The sequence below is a fragment of the Carassius auratus genome, chromosome 10 (assembly GCF_003368295.1).
Source record: "Carassius auratus strain Wakin chromosome 10, ASM336829v1, whole genome shotgun sequence".
NCBI lineage: Eukaryota > Metazoa > Chordata > Actinopteri > Cypriniformes > Cyprinidae > Carassius > Carassius auratus.
Genome location: NC_039252.1, coordinates 15,804,697 through 15,824,173, shown reverse-complemented (window position 1 = coordinate 15,824,173; position 19,477 = coordinate 15,804,697). Strand labels below are relative to the sequence as shown.

Sequence of the window (19,477 nt, the reverse complement as noted above, 5' to 3'; positions counted from 1 at the left end):
CCCAAAGGCCTGTCTGTGCTGAACCTTGTACACTGTCTCTGCATGCAGTGAGTGTGTGAGAGGGTGGCAGAGCCAGGAAACATTGTTTACAGCAGCAGATGGTGGGCAGATCCTCATAACCATGATATAGAAGCAGCCATGTGAGTGACAAACATTGTGCCCCCCCAGGCAGAACTAATATGAATCCATTGTTTTATTCAGGGTCCGAAGGGAATTAACACCCTGTAACATCTATTACAGCACTTTAAGGATTACAAAAGACACACAAAGCAGATTTGAACAGATTTATACAAATGTTTTTTTATATATATATATGTGTGTGTGTGTGTGTGTGTGTGTGTGTGTGTGTGTGTGTGTGTGTTTGTGTGTGTGCTTCCCACTGCTCTGGGTGTGTGTTCACTCTGTGTGTGTGTGTGTGTGTGTGTGTGTGTGTGTGTGTGTGTGTGTGTGTGTGTGTGTGTGTGTGTGTGTGTGTGTGTGTGTGCACTTCGAATGGGTTAAATGCAGAGCACGAATTCTGAGAATGGGTCATCATACTTGGCTGAATGTCACTTCACTTTTTAGATACTACTATAAATCTAGATAGATAAATCATCATATAAATGAAATAAATTACAGTATATAACTCATAATATTAGCAGTTATTTGAAATTATTATTATAAAACCAAACGGACTGCAACTACTACCAAGATGAAAAAATACTTTAATTTTGAATGGTATTTTTACATTTAGGTAAGGAGAAATGAGGTGTGGGATACATTTAAACCAGTAGCTAGTTGTGGAATAGGGTGGAGGTCTGTCTTTCTGTGTCTCTCGACTTCTCCTCAAAGCTGCCTGCCTCAACCACATGATGTATATACTAAGCTTCTTGCTGGCCAAACCCACTGTGTCTAAAAATAATTGCGATATCCATCCCGGACAGAGTGAGTGAGTGTCTATGTGATAGAGAGAATGATGAGGAGAGACACAGAGACAGCTCCTCTGTACAGAAAATATACAATCTAACCCAAGCAAACCACCAAAGCCAATATAGAGCAAAACCCTAAGATTAGATGACATTATATGTTGCATGAAGTTGCACTAAAAAAAGATTTATACATACAAATCATGAACTCATGCATTTAAATGTCAAAATCTATCCTCAACACTCTTTTTTTTAAATCTGATGCATATGAGAAACTGTTCCCAATAAAAGTATTTGGATTAGAGATACTGTAATCTCTGCACTGGTTTCAGATTATATAGATTTATTCACCCACTGGCCTCATCTCAGACTGTGGTGTGCACGTGTGCATGTGTGTGATTTCTTGGACTTGGATTATTTCTGAACTGTGTACAAACACAGCTCAGTGTTTCCTGCTGCAATATTATCAAGCCTCTCTGCTGCAGATAAAGAGATCACCAGTGAATCTGCATGTGAATCCCATTGACTATGCAAACTAGAAACAATAACTATTTCACAATAAATTATAAAATGTATGGAATTTTATTTGGAATGGAATTTCCATTTATCTCATTATTTGGTCAAAACAGTGAGTCGTAAGACCGAAACTCTCTTTTAAACAGTCCAGACCACTTCATAATACAATTCATTATTAGTGGGGATACATTGGGGGTCCCAAATAAAGTTTTGGGCCACTTATCTGGTCATTTTTTTAAAATAAAAAGATAGAACCTTTCAAGCGAAACAGATCACAATAGATAATAATATATATATTGTTCAAAATATGAAGAAAGGTATTCGGAAGCCTTGTGGCCATCAAATGTTAATGTAACATGTTACCAAGACACTGTGTACTTGAAAATTACACACACACACACACACACACACATACAGATAGAAGTAAGTCCGGTATAGAAAGTCAGGTAAAATAGTTGTGCTTCCTGCTCATTAAAACTATAACTTAGCACTGAAAATGCTGTATTGCTCTCTAGGTCTAACCCAAATATAATTTGTCTTTCCTTGTCTGAGGCAAGGAGAGTAACACACAATCATATGTGGTGGGGTACATCTAATCAGGAAACCCAGAGGCTTTTGTCCAGGGGGAAGGGGCTTGTTTGGGGTAATTATGCTGCCCTCACAGCAGCAGATGGTTTGGGAGGGGGACCGGGAAGAAGGTTGATGTTAGTAACAAGGCCAAAACTTGTCTGATTCAGGAAATTAGCTACATGAAAAATAAAAGACTTTTCCTTTGCTCTCTTTCTCTCTCTCTTTCACTGACTAGATTCCCCTCAAAATAGTAACAAAAAAATATTTGGCCATCAACAATGGAGGATCAAGAGGATGAGCGTATTTGAGTAAATAGCACCTCACAATGAGATTAAAGGGGGAGGCATGTGTGTCTGATGCAGATTTGCAGAAGGGGGATGATTTTCAGGATGTAATTGGCTTTAGCACTTCCTGGTTCAAGCAGGGCCATTAATCTGAGCCCGGCCAGGTTAAAACCATTAGACCAGCAGAAGGTCTGCACCATCTGCACTCAGCTCATAACAGAATAAGGCCAATGAAGAGAAGCAAGGGGGTGCCTGAATGAACCCTGGCCAATCTGTGTGTGAGTGTGTGTATACATGCATGATAAAAGCGTTCAGAGCAATAGATTCAGACCCTCCTCCTGGCAAACAGCCACCCAAGCACTGTCCGAAACAAAAGGCTGAAGCATGCTGAATGAAAATGAGTATTTTAAGGCTTTGGGTAACACACCTGCCCTTTTAAAATGTTGGAGCAGCTGGGTTAACGCTGTGCCGCTTATTCAAATGCTAAGCTGATATCAACAACGGACCACCTGCAGTGCAGACGTTACCCATGCACTTTTTAATCTGCAGTGGCAACAAGGTGCCATGAGTTGAGAAAGGCCTCTGTAAATTAAGACCCTGACAGGTGCATCACTTTCCCAAGTCATCTGAGAGAATCTAATTTGGATTTTCAAACACATTTGGGGTTTATTGTAAAGTTTGTTGGGTTTGTTACTATGTTATATGTCTATGTATAAGTTATTTAAGAATCTTATATAACGCTCATGTTAAAGATAAACATTGATTAGCAATTGACATTGTCTAAAGTAGAAAGGTAATGCTACTCCCCTTCCAAAATAGTAGGTACAGTGATGTTACTGGAGATATATATTTATATACAATTATATTTATACAACATTCCAGGGGAAAAGAATAGAATTGTTTAACTAGGGTGTGATACATGTCCAAAAATAAAACATTTAGGGGTTAACAGAAGGCGCCAACACGTGGTTACCAAACATTATAGCTAATGCGCTAAGTCTGATATCAAGCCTAGCTTGGATGTATTTGAGCAGTCTCAATTCGTGAAACAGAGTGAATTTCTAAGGAAATGCTTTGTTTATATATTTAATTTGTAAATGTAACTATCCCACTATTGAATGGATTAGTTCACAGCGAACATGTGGTGTTTTATGACCTAATGTGTCTATGCTTCCAACGTATCAACTTTTTTTCTTCCTTTATTATTTTTATTACATTTTTCTTTACTTCTTACTGTTTCATGTCCTTACTTCTAATTTGTTCTAATTTGTACTATTCTGGTCGATATGTAAATTAAGTATAGCTTGAACAATTATTAATTGTTTTTTTTTCCTAATTGTCTTTCGATAAAATGGTCTGCGAAACTAAAAACTGTTCACGTAAAATGTAGCCTGAGGTTGTATTTTAATCGATTTGCGCCATCTAGTTGCCACTGAATTATAAGAGGAAGAAACGGTATGTGACTTCAGTCACACTGCTACACGTATACAATAAAACTATAAAATAAAGTAAAATGCTTTCATTCATCAATTCACATATCAGAAGAATCTAAGTACAAATCAAATGTAAAGAAGAACAAATGCAAGTGTACTGGAAAGAGGTCAGTAATCTGAGATCTCTCTCTCTCTCTCTCTCTCTCTCTCTCTCTCTCTCTATATATATATATAATGACAGTAATATTGTGAAATATTACTACTTACTATTTATATTTTTAAATATATTTTTCAAATGCTATTTTTTCCTGCGATGGTAAAGCTGAATGTTCAGCATCATTTCTCCAGGCTTCAGTGTCGCTGAAATCATTCGTACATGCTGATTCTATTCTATTATTCATTCTATTCTATTCTATTTGATGATCTCTCTATATATGTGTGTATGATTTTCATTTTTTTCTCAGGGGTTAAAATTGTGAGTAATAACAAAACATAATATAGTGAATGCTTGGTTTTTCTGCCGCTATTAAATATGTAATACAAACAGAAATGCTATTGTTGCTTTCATAGTTCAACGCTAGTGGGCGGTAAAACACTGTAATCAATCTAATCCGCAAGCGTGCAGTCGCCAACATCATCGAGACGTAAACAACGCGCGCGGGCGCGGGGAATTATGGGATATCTTCCCTCGGCGGCGCGGTGCTGCCATGTCTCCTGAAGATAAACGGCGGCTAGTCGTTTTCTCTGCTGCGGTGTTCTCTTTATTCCTCCTTTTACTTGTTTTGAGCTACATACCAGCTTATTTGTACATACTTTTTATCTGTGTCGTGTCTTCTGTAGTTTATTTTCATAAAGCGGAGGAGCTGCAGCTCTTCGAGAGACTAGGCCTCAATCCTCGCCGTGGACTGAGCGTCCCGTCGGCTCTGCTGCGCTGGTTACCGGGCAAGACTTTAAGTGGAGTCCCGGCCGCCAACAGAAACAAGTTACGTAAAAGTGATGCTAGTAATTCTTTCGTGTCACCCAGCGATAGACACTTTGCGGGCTCATATCATAAAAGAGACCACACGCTCAGTGACTCGGTGTTCAGCCCTCGGGATATACTCATGGGAAGTTACCTCGCCAAGACTGAAGAAAGCCCCTCCGCAGCGGTGAGGTCCGCTGCAGGCTCGGGGGCTTTCATGCGCCCCAGAGATCAGCTCCGGGAGAGACTCGCCCGACCGAATCATGCTGTGCACACCCCTAACAGAAGACTGTCATTCGGGTAAACACCAAATGCTTTGTCTTGTCGCTTTCTCTGTTTAAGCTCACGTGTTTTAATAGGAATGTATTAGAGATTATTCTGTTTATGCTCTAATAAAACATTTAACGTCTATCAGGATCGTGTTTTTACACGTTTGGCATTCTCGTTTGTTCTAACATGCAAGTTGTCCCAGTATTCCCTCCACGATTTGAAAATGTGGGAGTTCCTGGAGCTTGTCAGGCGCACTGCTCCTCCTACACCGGTTCACGTGTAGGGCTTTCCACTTAATATGAAACAGCATTGTGACAGCTCTGCTCGCACTTGCGTCGCCAACATCCTTGTCTTCTAATATGTTGAATTGAAAACCCAATTAATTTGGTTTTCTTGAGTCAAGGTATTTTTTCATAGTTTGTTTATACATTAAGTCTTGAAATTTAGTATTTCCGTTTAATTTTTTGTAACACTTCATTAGTTTTATTATGGATTTTTTTGTATTATTTTACTTTTCAGCCTATGTTTTTTTGGGGCAATCTTGTTTCATGTTGTTCTATAGCTATATGAATGACTGACATAAGAGAAGCAAAAATTTGATTTTTAGAAGGTGTTTTTTTCCCGCATTTCTTTCTTTGAAATAAGTGTATTATGCTTACCAAGGCTGAATTATTGCATCAAAAGTACAGTATTGCTGGGAGATATAACAGTTAAAAGTAACCCTTTTTTCAGTTTGAATGTAAAAGTTATTTGTTTGAATATAAAAAAAAAAATAGTAATATAGACCTTAATTAAACATTTATTCCTGTAATGGCAAAGCTGAATTTTCAGTTTCACCTAATCATTCTAATATGTAAAAAATAAATAGGCGATCATGGTTTCCATGAAAAACAATACTAAGCAGATCAACTGTATTTGATATTGATAATAAGGATATTTGAGCTCTAAATTTAGAAATATACTATTAATTTAATTAACTAAATTTTTTATCAAATAAATGGTGAGCAAGCATAGGAAGCTTGTTTTGATATTTTAAAATCTTTAAAACCATATCATTAGCAAGATTTATTATTATTTTTTGTGAAGGTGTTTTTGATTAAAGCTTTTTTGAAGCACTTACCTGTTGATGTTTCAATGCCATTAGGGACACTGTGGGCACTGCAAGTCGGTTCACCATCACCCCCCAAAGACATTATCCCCTTCAGCAGACGGGGACGTCCTCCATTGGAGTGATTCCACCTGGAAACTGGGATGGTTTGCGTAAGAAGAATGTCCTCACCCAACGCAATTCACCTGCTGTTCACAGTCTGGTCACGGTGAAGATTGCCAGACCAGACCCCACTCGATCATCATTGTAAGTTGCTTTAAATTCTGTAGATTGAATGAAGTATACTAGCATTAAAATAGCTTTTGTATTTGTCTGTAGTGTCATTAAATCCTGTTTGGGATTATTTCTCTCCTAATACCTTGTCTATAGATGCCACAGTTACTGCAGGATTAAATTGGAGGGCATTGTCGAGAGAAATCTGCTTTGCTAATTTGTAAATGCTGTATTGATTCTAGCTTCAATCACGTGAATTCCCCTGAAGCAGTCAAATCTCCAGTTATTGGAACCCAGACAGACCCCTGCTCCAGAGAAGCTGTTCTGAGCGTGCTCCGAGAAAGCAGGAAGAGGGAGGTTGATGAGGAGGACAGGAGTGCTTCTTCTGGTCAGAAGAGCAAAAGGAGGTATGTGATGGGCAGAAAGTGACCAAATGAAAGTCGTCACACAATCTTATCCTCCGAGTTTGTTAGGTTGTAACTTTCCATGGTGTGTAGAACTTAAAGGATTTGCTCTTGGTTTTTGTAGTGTCACCAAATAATTGTCTTGTTCTCATTAGGCGACATGACAGCAGCGGAAGCTCTCAGTCAGCGTTTGAGCCACTTCTTGCAAATGGAGCTCCATCTCAGCTTGTGCCAAAGTGGGTGACCATACACCTTCCATTGTAAAATCTGCCTCTACGTATGTTAAACATTGGGTTTTTATCACATTATCTCTTATTACATTTCCTCTCCTCCTCAGACCAGGTAGTTTGAAGAGAGGGATGAACTCTTCTCTCAATGAAGAGTCCATTATGAAGCGTTCTCGAACCTCCTCTATCAGCTCTGTAAGTGGTGCTCCTGTTCCCAGTGGGGTGCCTGGATCTATCCGAAATCCCATTCGGAGTTCTTACAGTTCTTCACAGGGTTATCCACAGGTATTTCATTTGACCCTTTTCTCATAGTGTTGCAAACTGAGGAAATGTAATGAGAAATTATTCAAATTGGTAGTTACTGAGCATATTGATGATTGCTTTACTTTATTATTTTTTTTGTACTGTTTTGCTTTCATTGACTCAATTCTTAAATTTTGTATTTCCAGAGAAGAGCAGCATCCAGTCTCAGTCTTTCTCCTTTCACAAGCCCAGGAGGTTCTCGGTGTCAGACTCCAGAGCGAGCTGCTAAGAAAGCAAGGTAGGAATCTTTAAATGTACACCACCATTCATTGGAGTTTGATAAACCTTAATAAGATTTGTTCATCAAGGCTGATTTTTTTTTTGTCGTATTTACTGTCACTGCAATAGAGCAGGCTGGGCTAAAAGTTTATTTCAGTAAAGTGCATCTAAAGACTTAGGTTTCATTCTGTTGTATTGTGCCTATTGAGTAAACACAGCTGTAAAATGTATAATCGATGTCAGATGAACACATAATTGCTCATTATTGTAAAGGGTTTGCTCAAAACATTCTTATTTTAATCTGTTCATGTTTTGTGTGCTGTAGGGAGGAAGATGCTACCTCACCAAGTTCTACTTCCTTTGTGAAAATGGATAAGGTGGCAGCTGACCCTGCACCTGCTACTAGTGAGGAAACATGTTATATTATGCATTTTTGATTTAATATCTAATTTATTGTAACTTTATATAATATAGTATTGATTCATGGTATTAATGAAAGATTATGGCATGGTTTTAAAGACAGGGCTTTAGGTTAAGCCAGGTTTAATTAGAACATTTAAATATCTTTTATAAATGTCCCTTAGAAAATAACATTATTTGTGTGCATCTTGAGACAAAGTAATGGCACTGACCTATTTTAAAGAGTTAGTTCATCGAAAAATGAAAGTTTACCTGAAAGTTTCTTTCAGGTAAAACAGCCTAGACATGCATTTTAGTCTGGGACTAGGTTTAAGCCTTGACTGTGAAACCAGGGGTAAATGTTTTGCACAAGGAATGCTAAAAAAAAAGAAATTAATTTTGGGTTTATTTCTACCAGCTAAACCTACTCCAAAATCTGAGGCACATGTTGCATCAAGAACGACATCTGACTCTGGAGGTGGCAGTGGCAAACGTAAGCGCAAAATCCAGCTGGTGACCACAAACAGAGGAGATCAGATTTCTTTGGTAAGTAACGAAGCTGCTATTGATACCCATTTCCACCAGACATTTGCATAGTGGATATTCATCACTGTGTCATTGTGTCTGCAGCCACCACCTCCTGAACTTGGCTATACGATCACAGTGAAAGATCTAGATATGGAGAAGAAAGCCGCTCTCAGCCAGATACAGAAGGTCCTGGAGGAGCCTGGTATGTTCTCTTCACTCTTGCCTGGATCGGCTATAAATACAATGAAATGCTTGCAGCTAATTCTGTTACATTTATGATTTCTTCCAGAGCCAGAGATCCCTCCTCCATCTTCTGAACCCACTCCGACTCCGGCTCCCTCTTTAACCCTGTTCTCTCAGCCAGCTCCAACGTCTTCATCTGGGACTACACCTGCCGTGAGCGCTGCGCCCTCTCTGATATCTCTCTCCACACCTGTGCCTGTGACCTCACCAGCCACTACTACAACTCCCGCTCCAACTATCGACCTCACTATCACTGCACCCCTCACTCTCACCTCAGCCCCCTCCATCTCTACCACACCAGCTGCTCCAACTGCTCCATCTACAAGCATCTCAAACCCTCTCCTGGAGTCCCTGAAAAACATGAAGAATAATCCGCTTCTCAATGCTCCCACTCTAATGGGCACTACCACTGCAGGTATGTAGAAATTATTTTCCACTGGTTTTACAGATTTGGGGTACATTTTTTTTTCTTCAGGACTGTTTGTAGAGTAGACCGTTCAAAAGAACAGCACTTGTTTAAAACATTGTTTATTTACATTTTTTTTTTTTTTTTTTACGATTTATGTATTTCTTTTGGGTCCTTGAGCCATTCATTTTAACATGACCTTGTATGTCTTTGTCACTCTATACAGCACCAGCAGTGTCTGCGTCCAGTCTTTCTACAACTGCTTTTGCCCCCACAAACCCGAGCAGTGGAGTTGTCAAATCTGAGTCGGGCCTTGCCACTCTGCAGCCCTCATTCTCTACCCAATCCTTCATATCAACACTTGCCTCCAAGCCAGCCACTTCCATGCCCTCTGCATTTGCTCAGATCCTGTCCCAACCTCTTCAACCCACATCCAGCAAGCCAGCCCTTGGTGGAGGAGGCAGCCTGTTCAGTTCGATTAATCCTGTGGCCACTCCTGAACCTAAGCCTCCTAAATCCACAGTTGCTGCACCTACGACCACAGTTGCATCAGTCAATAGCATTAGCAGTTCCCTGTCATCTGGATTTAAGCCCATTTTCGGGGCAGCAAGCACCACGCCTGCTTCCTCAGCAGAGGTCAAACCCACCCAGCCCACCTTCAAGCCTTTATTTGGCACAGGAGGTGGCATTAGTTCCTTTGGGCAGACACCAACAACATCAACCCCTGCTGCTCCAGTTTCACAGAACAGTGGGATGTTATTTGGTGGATTAACCAGTACCCAGTCATCGATGGGGTCCACATCATCTCCCGCCCCAACCACACAAACTTCTTCCCAGTCTCTGATTGGAAGCTGGACCGCAACAGCCACATCCACTCCTGCAACAAATGCCACGTTCCAATTTGGAGCCACACTGACTGCGACGGCTGCTCCTACGCTAAACACCAACACTGTTAATGTTAGTGGCACCACCTCTGCTTTTCAGTTTGGAGCAGCAAAACCTGCACCCGCCCCACAGGCCCAAAGCACGTTCACATTTGGCCAGCTTTCGGCAAACCAGAACTCCACATCCACTCCGTTTGGTGGGTTTGGCATGACCAGCAGTACCACTACATCCTCAGAGACGCCCACAAAGCAAACCACTTTCGGGAGCTCAACCTTCACTGCACCGTCAACCTTCCCAGCATCCACACAGCAGACCCCCGCTGCTTCAAAGCCTTTCACGTTTGGGGCCGGCGGTGGAAGTAGTGGAACATCAACATTCATGTTTGGAGCCGCTGCCAGCACAGCAGCACCTGCGTTTGGGACTACCAGTCAGCCTACATTTGGTGGAGCTGGCTTCTCTTTTGGAAACACCACAACCCCTTCTGCGGCTCCTGCCTTTGGTGCCTCCACACAGACTGTGGCTCCTCTCCCAGCCCCGGCTCCTACATTCACCTTTGGAGGGGCATCAACAGCCACTCAGAACGCTGCTCCGAGTACTCCGGCGCCTCCTGCTTCTGGAGGGTTTAACTTTGGGGCTTCGCTCTCAGCAGCACCGTTTGGAACCCCTGCGCCTGCAGCTCATACGCAAGGATTTTCCTTTGGAGCCAGTAACCCTGATAACAAGCCTGCTTTTGGTAAGTTTGTTTATATTGAGAAAGGTCAGGAAGGTTCTATTTGATGTTGATCTATTATAGTGGATGATGATGTGTATGTGCTCTCACATATCAGCACTGCCTATGAAAAAAAAATATTGTAAATACAAATAATATTGGTTCATATTATCAACCACGTGTGTGTGTGTGTGTGTGTGAAATATACATAGAACTATGTATAAAAGATTTTATATATATATATATATATATATGCGCAATTATTTTGTGAATTAGTTTTTAAACTTAACAGATTTAATAAGTAAGTAAACCAGACAGGTAAAACTACACTAATAAACTACACAATCATTGCTATTTTGCAATCAAATAGTGTGGTTATTTACACTTGCTTCATATTTTCTGTTTGAATACATGACAAAACCAGTGTGTAACTGCAGTTCCTGTACCAGTTTGTTTTCATCCTGATTATTGGGTGGCATTTACTCCCTTTTCCTCCCACAGATGCTCCACCCAGCAGTTACTTGTATTACCAGATTTTGTCAAACGTGCAAAAACATGTACGGTGAATTTGTGTTCAAAATTAGCAGTAACTTGCCCTTTGTGTTCCTGATTTGTGCCTGCCAGAGGTTATGATCTAGAATATAATAATGCTGCCAGAGCCAATTTTTCTGCACTTTTTGAACTATTCTGATGATGTCTGCAGTCTTGGGTGACGGGACGGGTGGCTTCTTTGATATTCTACTGCGTAGCCTATAATAAAAGATAATGAATTTCAAACCTTAACTAAACACATTTTTATTCAAAGATCAACCGTCTGTCATTAGTCTTTAGTCTGCCACAAAAACAACAACAGTAAAATCATGAACTCAAGTCATTGTAAAAAAAAAAACAATGACTGTTGTAACAGTGTGTAAGTTAGACCTTTCTGTAACACTAATTTAGCTTAAACGAAAATAACTAATTGTGTAGCGGAGTATTCTTTTTTTGTACACAGTGCCGCGAACTGTCAATCACTCCTGTACGCGTACATCACTGTCCTCCTCGCAGCTACAGAAACTTGCGCTCTCTTCATCAAGCTTTAAAACAAAAAGGGGAAAAAAAGGTTGTATTGTCTTTGTGCATATAGATTCATTAGATAAATGAATATCTAAATTCGTGCCTAGCTGCCTACGGTATTTTTTTAGAACTTAGAAAAAAGATGACTCCACCTCCGCAGACAGTTTTTAATGTTTATCAGACAATAACTACTCAAGATTTTGCTTTAGTATCATTTTTGGGACAATTCATTCACGGGCCAGATTCGGGAGTCGGGGCAACAGTTTAGATTTCGGGACGTCTCGTCACCCTACTGGTAACAGTGGCATAGAAAGCAAAGCTGTGCTCATGCATGCTACTTTATAAGATAATAACTTTTTTTGAAGATGGTTGGTTCCCGTCAAAGATACATTCTTATAAAAATGTGGGAAATCAGTAAAGCAGTCCTCTTACATTCTCCTTGTCTGTCCTGTGTTGTCTTAGGAACATCAACTCCTGCTTTTGGCCAGGCCTCTGCAGGAATGTCAGTGCCATTCGGCAGTCCTGGAACCCCAGGATTTGGAGCAATGGGTGCCTCACCATTTGGTAAAATACAGTCACTTCTAGTTTTTTTTAAATATTGCAAAATAATTCTCCCCATCTTATAAATGTTTTAATCCTTTTAGGTGTTTCACCAGCCACCTTCTCTATTGGAACAGGCTCCAAGGCCACTGCGCCTCGACGATTACAAGCACGCAGACAGCACCCAAGAAAGAAGTAATGTGGCTGATGTGAGTCCTGTCCCTGTCATTATGGTCATCTGGACTCTGCAACCACTCTTCCGGCTGTCCCACCTGCCCCAGACACCGCTGCTACTGCTGCTGGTCCAAACACAACAAGGCTCTCAGTCAGACCTCATCTCTACAACCCTACAGGGTTACTGTCAGGGCTGGTCAGGCGTCTAGGATCGAGGCTCATGGGGTGTTGATTTTAGAGTACCGGGCAGCCCGTCTCTGCTGTTGGCTGCGCCCACCGAAACTCACCACAACCTCACTATTGGAGTCTGTAAATGTCTGATGAGGGCGTCTGGGGTCGGGGATGGATGGCAAATGGGAGTTGAATTATACTTGAAAGAAAAAGAGACTTTCAAATCTGGACTCACACATAAATTCAGTCCAGGCCTGTTAATTTTGACTCTTTTGTTGGAGTAGTCAAATGCCCTCTTTTTTTAGATCCGGTTAATACATTTTTTTTTCTTTTTTTGCAGTAAGTGTAGATTTGTCATTCTTTTTCATCATGCTTAGTAGAATTTGTATTTATTTTTGTTAAGCCTTCAAAACGTGAATGTTTCCCGTTTCATTTAGTTTTTTTTTTTTTTTATATAATAAACCATCAAATTTTACATAGCTTTTTCTTCACATTCTTTTAAGAGAAGCACTGTTTATGTATCTGTTTATCATACATTGGATATCTGTCTAAAACCAAAGCTGATGTTTTTAGTGTGACACACCATGCCCTGTTTTACTACCTCTCCATTTTAAATGTGCACCTGTGTCCTAGCTGAGATGATTTACTGCAGTCTGCCTCATTCGATCTAAAATTATACAGTCAGCACTTAACGCAAACATGTAGGCAAAACCACATTTCTATACCCATTGCATCTGCCATCAGTGTTTGTTTATTTGACTTTCAGGCACTGGATTTTTTTTTTTACTCATTCATTGCTCTGTGTGCCTTAGTGTGTTTTGCTTCTGGTTACATATTACGGATGATGTCAGATTTGTACTCTTGAGAAATGGATGCTTGTTCTTTCATAATAATGTGTTTCTAGAGAATATGATCTCAACTCCAGTTATTTTTGATTACTGACTAAAGAGTCCAATTTCAAACTCGGTAGAAGTGCATACTTTGTGTTTGGAAACATTTGACTGAGTGATCAAATTAAATAAGTGCAAAAAATAACTCTAAAGTGCCCCCAAAATGTGTGAATTTCAGGAGTATAGAGAATGCGGCATTTGCATTGATGAATGTTGGTTTAAAATAATTTTGCTCATTTAGATTTGATTTAACCTAGAGAGGCTTACATGCTATTTATTATTTACATTTTCCTTTTCGTTCTTTCTTTTTTTAAATGTGCATGAAAGCCATTACTGGAGTTTTGTATGAAATCTATGGGTTGCGCATGCTTGTGATGTTTTAAAATAAGATTTAGTGAATAGTCAAGCTAAGATTGAAAAGGCATGTCTTGGGATGTTGGGAAATGCAGTCAACACATTATGTAGACCTCCGATACCTGAAGATTTGAAGTCTTAACATGTTCTCAGGTCTGTTACGTGACAGAGCTGTCTAATATTTGTTTTTGTCAATATACGATGTTGTATATCCACAAAACACTGGATTTAATTAGTATTTCAATGCACACATATGGAAGCACAAAAACACCATTCATTTTAGAGGTGTATTGTATTTTTATTTGGTTTACCCTGAAAAATCCACTGAATTGGGGACCGCAGTTGTTTTTACAATGATGTAGCCATCTTAGTCCCCCTTTGCATGGATTTTCTCATGTGGGTCTTAACATTTTGTAATTCATCACATTTTTGAAGTATCCTCATGCCCAGACTGATGCAAGGAGGCATGAGCCCAGGCTTTCGGTTTATTAGAAAGCCGTACCAAATACAAGCGAGACGTGTAGACTGTTGAGAAAATGAGATGAGAGCCGGATTTCTCAAGCTGTGAATGTTTGAGAGCAGTTGTACCTAGTTGTATGATTTTCAAACGTTGCTGTTAGTGAATGCTTAGTTTGTGCGTGAATGGAGATCTGAATGAAGCGGCACACAGATTGTGTTGTGTCTGCATAAATGCTCTGATAATGACATGCTGGTTTCCAATAAAATGTAAAGTTGACTTGCTGTGGCTCTTCATGACAAATAATTTACACATTTCGAAATTAAAATCTGAGATCTGACTCAACTATATCATTCCTCACAGTTTAATAAAAGCAGGAGTCAGTTTTTCAGTGGGAATACAGCAGAGGAGACATGATTTTCAAGTCCTCTAGAACTTCAGGATTCTTGCTTTTTCTGCTTCTTTCTGTTCCTCCTCCTTTTCTTCTTTGAGACTGGATTTGTTGATTGTTCTTCTGCGGTCTCCATGTTCTCTTGTTCCTCTTCAGATGGATCAGATTGATGTGTGTCCTGCTTTTCCTCACCACCAGACTGCAGTGTTGTGCTGTGACGATAATAAAACCATGTTAACTTAGAAAAAAAATCTGATATTATATATAAAAAAAAAAATGGCAAAATGAAATTAAGAACCGTTTCCAACAGTGATAATCAGAAATGTTTCTTGAAGGATCATGTGAGACTGGAGTAGCGATGGTGAAAATTCATAAATATTTCACAATACTGCAATTTTAATGTATTTATGATCGAAGAAAAAAGCTTTTTAACAATGATGTACTTATTCATTGTCATGATAATACTGCATTAAATGTATGCTGATATAATTGAAAACATTTTGCATCTTAACATATCTAAAATGTATTTTTCTTCATGCAAAGTATTTTTCTTTTAATAACTAGGTGAAATATGAACTACGTTTTAGATGCTGATGATGGCAAATACATCTCTATTCTTTTTTTCCTTAAGTAGCGTATCACAGGTTTCTTTGAGATGTATAACACACATAGTAGCAGTCATCAGACTTACATGACTAGGTTCTGTTGATCCTTCTGTGGGGGGCGTCTCTCCAGCATAGCCACAAAGAAGCCATGAGTGCGTGTTTTTGCTGTGCTGGCACGAAGGCACTCGGTGAAAGGCTCATGACCCCTCTCTGGCCAGTTTGGAAGAAGATTAACTAGCCTACAAGCCAAAAAAAAAAAAAGTTTCAAATGATGTCCTTTTACTGTGAAACAAATCTGAAACGAGTTTCTGACCTGAATGCAGGATTCTGCTGTAAGCCAGCCGACACAACCTCCTCGTTCTCCTGTGAGTGAATGGAGCAGGTGGAATAGACGACACGCTGTACCTGAGGGAACTGCAGCGCGTGGTTGAGACAGCGCAGCTGAAATGTAGCCAGCGCCTGCAGACGCCCCTCATCCTGTGGCTCTGAGACCTCATCCCGCAGACAAACCATCCCTGAGACAGACAAGCACACGTCTAAACGGCCAAATCTAAAAGTACTGCTGATGCAATTATTCCTTTATACACACTACTAACCTGATCCACTGCAGGAGGGGTCCAGAAGGATATACTTGACTTCCTTGTACACTGAGCTCTGTGGATCTACTTTCAGAAAATCCTGATTGGCCAGCTGATGACATGTGACCCCGGCACGAAGGAGAAGAGTGCTCATGGTGGACAGACGTTTTGCATCAAGATCAAATGCAAACAATTTCCTGTTGTACATTTAATCAAATTAATAAATTAAAGTACAAAATATATTATGGAATTAAAATATATGTATATTGTACGGATGTATATATTAGTGTGTGTGTGTGTGTGTGTATATACATAAAATGTATTAACAAAAAGTAAATATATTCAGATTAAAATTACATATACACATGCATTTTGTGTATGCATACATATAAATTCAGATTAATATTTTAATGAATGAATCTTATGTATGTGTGTGTATATATATATATATATATATATATATATATATATATATAATTCACACACATAAATATATATATATATATACACACACACATATATTTTAGGAATACATCGATCTGATAATATATACATATATTCCTTAATATATATTAATTAACCTTAATTTCTTAATTTGTTTATAATGAATTCATATACACACGCACATGCATACAAAAATGCATATATTCACACATAAACACACACATATATGTACATATTAATAAATTAGAAATAATTTATTTATATTAAAATATAAAAATATACACACACATTTTTTATATTTATGTCCAGACCCTTATTCTTCAGTATCAGATATGAATTCAAATACCGTACCCTTTATTTTTCATTATGGCAGCTAGATGGCTGGTTTTGTTCCCTGGAGCAGCACAAGCATCAATGACGTGGCTGCCAACCTGAGGGTTTAGGAGGAAAGCAGGAAGACAGCTGGCCTACAGAAACATTTAACACAAACAGAGAGCGAAACAACATGAGATTTGTCTGATTTCATGTTTTGCAAACTGTAGGTAGGTGTAGTATCATATTCTACCTTGTCCTGCAATATAATGTGTCCTGCTTTGTAAAGGAAGTGATCATGAAAGACCGTTTTTGCACTGAAAACTAGAAGATCTTGGAGATGAAGATCACACAGAAATGTCTTCCCAGTGAGACGATCGAGATCCTCGAGCCTGGGATTATGAAATGGGAAATAACGGTTCAAAATAGCTCTCACTGGAAAGGTTAAAGAAATGGTTCAAGCAACATCATTTACTTTCCATCATAACGTTCTAAAACTGGACGCTGGAGAAATTTATTGAATTAATGAACTGACATACAGAGAACGACTTACCCACTTGCCATTCCTTGATATGAAAATCCCTCTCGTTTTAAATAGTCAATGACATCCTCAAGAGTGGTTTTGAGCGTGTTCACTCTCACATAGCGAGGAATCACATCATCTGTAGACACACAACAACAAAAAAACAACTTCTCCAATAGCAGAATATGCAGTGGTCTAGATATCTAAGCCTATCTATCTATATGCATTACTATTATATTATATATAGTTGTTTCAATTCAGAATAACTGTTATTATAAGTATAACATGCAATATACAAAGAATTGATGTCTACATTACCCTGAGTCTGCTGGAAACTGGAGGGCAGCAGGTCTTGATTTCGACTGACTTTTCTCTTAATTTTGATTCTTGCCAGGGCAGCTTGTAGTCTGGAGCGATGCTTCAGCATCATCGTCTTCCAGGTACCTCCACATTTGACCCCATGACCGATGAGCAGGTCATACACCAGCACCTGTGTTTCACACAATGACACACGTCAGACACATACACAGACACGGGCTTTAACAGGTGAGGACTAGAGCACAGCGGTCTACCTTAGCTACATGGATCCTCAGTTTTGTTTCTTTCAGGAGCTTGGTGCTATTGATGATCTCCAGCAGAACTGAAGAGTATTTCTGTGTCTCACACACAAGGGCAAAGAGCTGCTTGATATTCTGATGAACAGACCAAAACAACATTTCAAACAAGTTTTAATTAGTGAGATGTCTATCATAAAAAACAAAAAAAGATTTATTTTTTGAAGACACGACAGTCTACAGTCAGGGGGAGTGAAACAATCAAAAACATTGACATTTTATTAAATTTTTCTTAACAAAAAGTACGACTGTCGTGACGTCATTTCCACTCGACCAACTATTTCTCCAGACAGTTTTATCACAAAAAAGTGTGCTTGGTTACCAGGAAGACAACAGTTTGCTCGATTAATGTGAATTATGAGACACGTGTGAAGAAAATAAGGTACATATCATTTGTAAAACATATCATTTAAATTTACGCCACTTAAAATTAAAAATTAAGCCATATTTATTATGTAAACACACAGTTACACCGCATGCGATTTAATTATAGATGCCTGAGGTACACATATCAACACTTACTTGGAATTTACTCTCATAAACCAGAGTTTTCACTGCACCCTTTTTCTGCTCCACTTTCTCAAGAATCTCTGCCGCTTTCACGTAAAGTGCCATGATTAAAATAACACAGACGCTTTATACAGTAAGCTGAACACACTTGACTTTAAACAACTAATTTTCAACAAATCTACTACTGTTAACGAGTCAACTTCTCTTACTCTTGTGGAGCAGATACACAAACCACGTTTTCATATTTGCCTGTTTAGTTTTTGCAACGTTTTTCGACACTACAGAGCGTGTTACGATAACTGTAGTGCTGATGACTGTCCACTAGGGTGAGGCAGAGACATTAATCTATTCTGATAATTCATAAGCGTGCTTGCTAACATATAAAGGTAAGATATTCTCGATTATGAACCATACAGGTTTTCATTATTTTATTTAGATTTTAACCCCACCCAATTCTCTTTCTCTCTCACACACACATATGAATTGCTAATTACTTAACAGATACACTTTTAATGCGTCCAGAACCACTGAAACCCATCGAGCCTCCTTGTGAACTATTGTCCTCAGTCACTTGTTAATGATCCTGTCTCTGCATCACTTTGATTCCTTTTGAAGACAATGTAACAGCCTTTGACATCTCTAGTGAGTTTCACTTTAAGCTTATCATATGAAATCACTGTTAAAAAAAAAAATACCTTTCAAGTTTGCCTTTGTGTTTTGTCTCATAAATTATAATACATCAGGTTTTAATACAGTGACATATGGAGCTCATACGCCTCATTGTTAATCAGAGGCCCACAAAATATGCAATTTGATGCAGATGTTGTCATGTATATGGCCTAAAATAAAATTCGCATTAAATCAAAGTGATAGAATTGTATAGTGTGATATAATAACTACTTAAATAACATTCATATAAATATCAGCAGTTGTCACTCACAATAATATCTCTTCGTAAGATAGTAATATTTAAATGCTAAGTTGTATGATCGAGGCTCAGTAGTTTTAATTAAAATGCAATACCATGATGATTGACACTGAGAGAGTTACAAATAAAATGCACTTTATATAACACGTCATAGCAAAAAGAAAGATGAAATGTGTAGAATAATACTAAAATGCATTTTTCTTACTTAAAAGTATGAACTATGAATCAGATGGCAGAATGTAGTAGATTTTGCAGCATTGTTTTGATCATTAATTTAGAGGCTTTTCAAAATTCATGTATCAAAGATGAAACAGTAGGCTTAATATGGCAGACATTCCAATGGGTTA

The 19,477-nt window shown here is 38.9% G+C and overlaps 2 protein-coding genes across 4 annotated transcripts; one reads left to right on the top strand and one right to left on the bottom strand.

Annotated features, from left to right (window-relative positions):
- The first annotated feature begins 4,347 nt into the window (after positions 1 to 4,347).
- LOC113110048 (nuclear envelope pore membrane protein POM 121) lies at positions 4,348 to 14,504 on the top strand. 3 transcript variants are annotated; one of them, XM_026274050.1, is made up of 13 exons: positions 4,348 to 4,969; positions 6,084 to 6,293; positions 6,503 to 6,667; positions 6,820 to 6,924; positions 7,002 to 7,176; positions 7,341 to 7,432; positions 7,739 to 7,818; positions 8,231 to 8,358; positions 8,443 to 8,542; positions 8,630 to 8,998; positions 9,216 to 10,607; positions 12,102 to 12,203; positions 12,317 to 14,504. In XM_026274050.1, exons 1-13 carry the CDS (start codon positions 4,416 to 4,418, stop codon positions 12,376 to 12,378), a joined length of 3,534 nt encoding a protein of 1,177 aa, XP_026129835.1. In that variant the 5' UTR covers positions 4,348 to 4,415; the 3' UTR covers positions 12,379 to 14,504. The 3 variants fall into 3 exon arrangements, with proteins under 3 accessions (XP_026129835.1, XP_026129833.1, XP_026129834.1); XM_026274048.1 differs by having other exon boundaries at positions 4,349 to 4,969; positions 12,284 to 14,504; XM_026274049.1 differs by having other exon boundaries at positions 4,350 to 4,969; positions 6,820 to 6,900; positions 12,284 to 14,504.
- Positions 14,505 to 14,573: 69 nt separating this feature from the next.
- nsun5 (NOP2/Sun RNA methyltransferase 5) lies at positions 14,574 to 18,473 on the bottom strand. Its single transcript, XM_026274052.1, has 10 exons — positions 18,215 to 18,473; positions 17,651 to 17,770; positions 17,397 to 17,568; positions 17,109 to 17,217; positions 16,809 to 16,947; positions 16,595 to 16,710; positions 15,818 to 15,996; positions 15,535 to 15,736; positions 15,308 to 15,460; positions 14,574 to 14,828 (listed from the first exon to the last, which is right to left on the bottom strand). The coding sequence occupies exons 1-10, from the start codon at positions 18,305 to 18,307 to the stop codon at positions 14,663 to 14,665; spliced, it is 1,449 nt and encodes a 482-aa protein (XP_026129837.1). The 5' UTR covers positions 18,308 to 18,473; the 3' UTR covers positions 14,574 to 14,662.
- Between the last annotated feature and the right edge of the window lie 1,004 nt (positions 18,474 to 19,477).

What these genes read in the sequence shown, in the direction of transcription:
- LOC113110048 (XM_026274048.1), top strand. Translation starts at nt 4,416, where the DNA reads ATGTCTCCTGAAGATAAACGGCGGCTAGTCGTTTTCTCTGCTGCGGTG. An exon ending in GTGACCATACACCTTCCATT is followed by an intron (nt 6,925 to 7,001) that starts GTAAAATCTGCC and finishes TCTCCTCCTCAG; the next exon opens with ACCAGGTAGTTTGAAGAGAG. An exon ending in AATGGGTGCCTCACCATTTG is followed by an intron (nt 12,204 to 12,283) that starts GTAAAATACAGT and finishes TAATCCTTTTAG; the next exon opens with GTGTTTCACCAGCCACCTTC.
- nsun5 (XM_026274052.1), bottom strand. Translation starts at nt 18,307, where the DNA reads ATGGCACTTTACGTGAAAGCGGCAGAGATTCTTGAGAAAGTGGAGCAG. An exon ending in TATCAAGGAATGGCAAGTGG is followed by an intron (nt 16,948 to 17,108) that starts GTAAGTCGTTCT and finishes TCATAATCCCAG; the next exon opens with GCTCGAGGATCTCGATCGTC. An exon ending in GCCATAATGAAAAATAAAGG is followed by an intron (nt 15,997 to 16,594) that starts GTACGGTATTTG and finishes AATGTACAACAG; the next exon opens with GAAATTGTTTGCATTTGATC.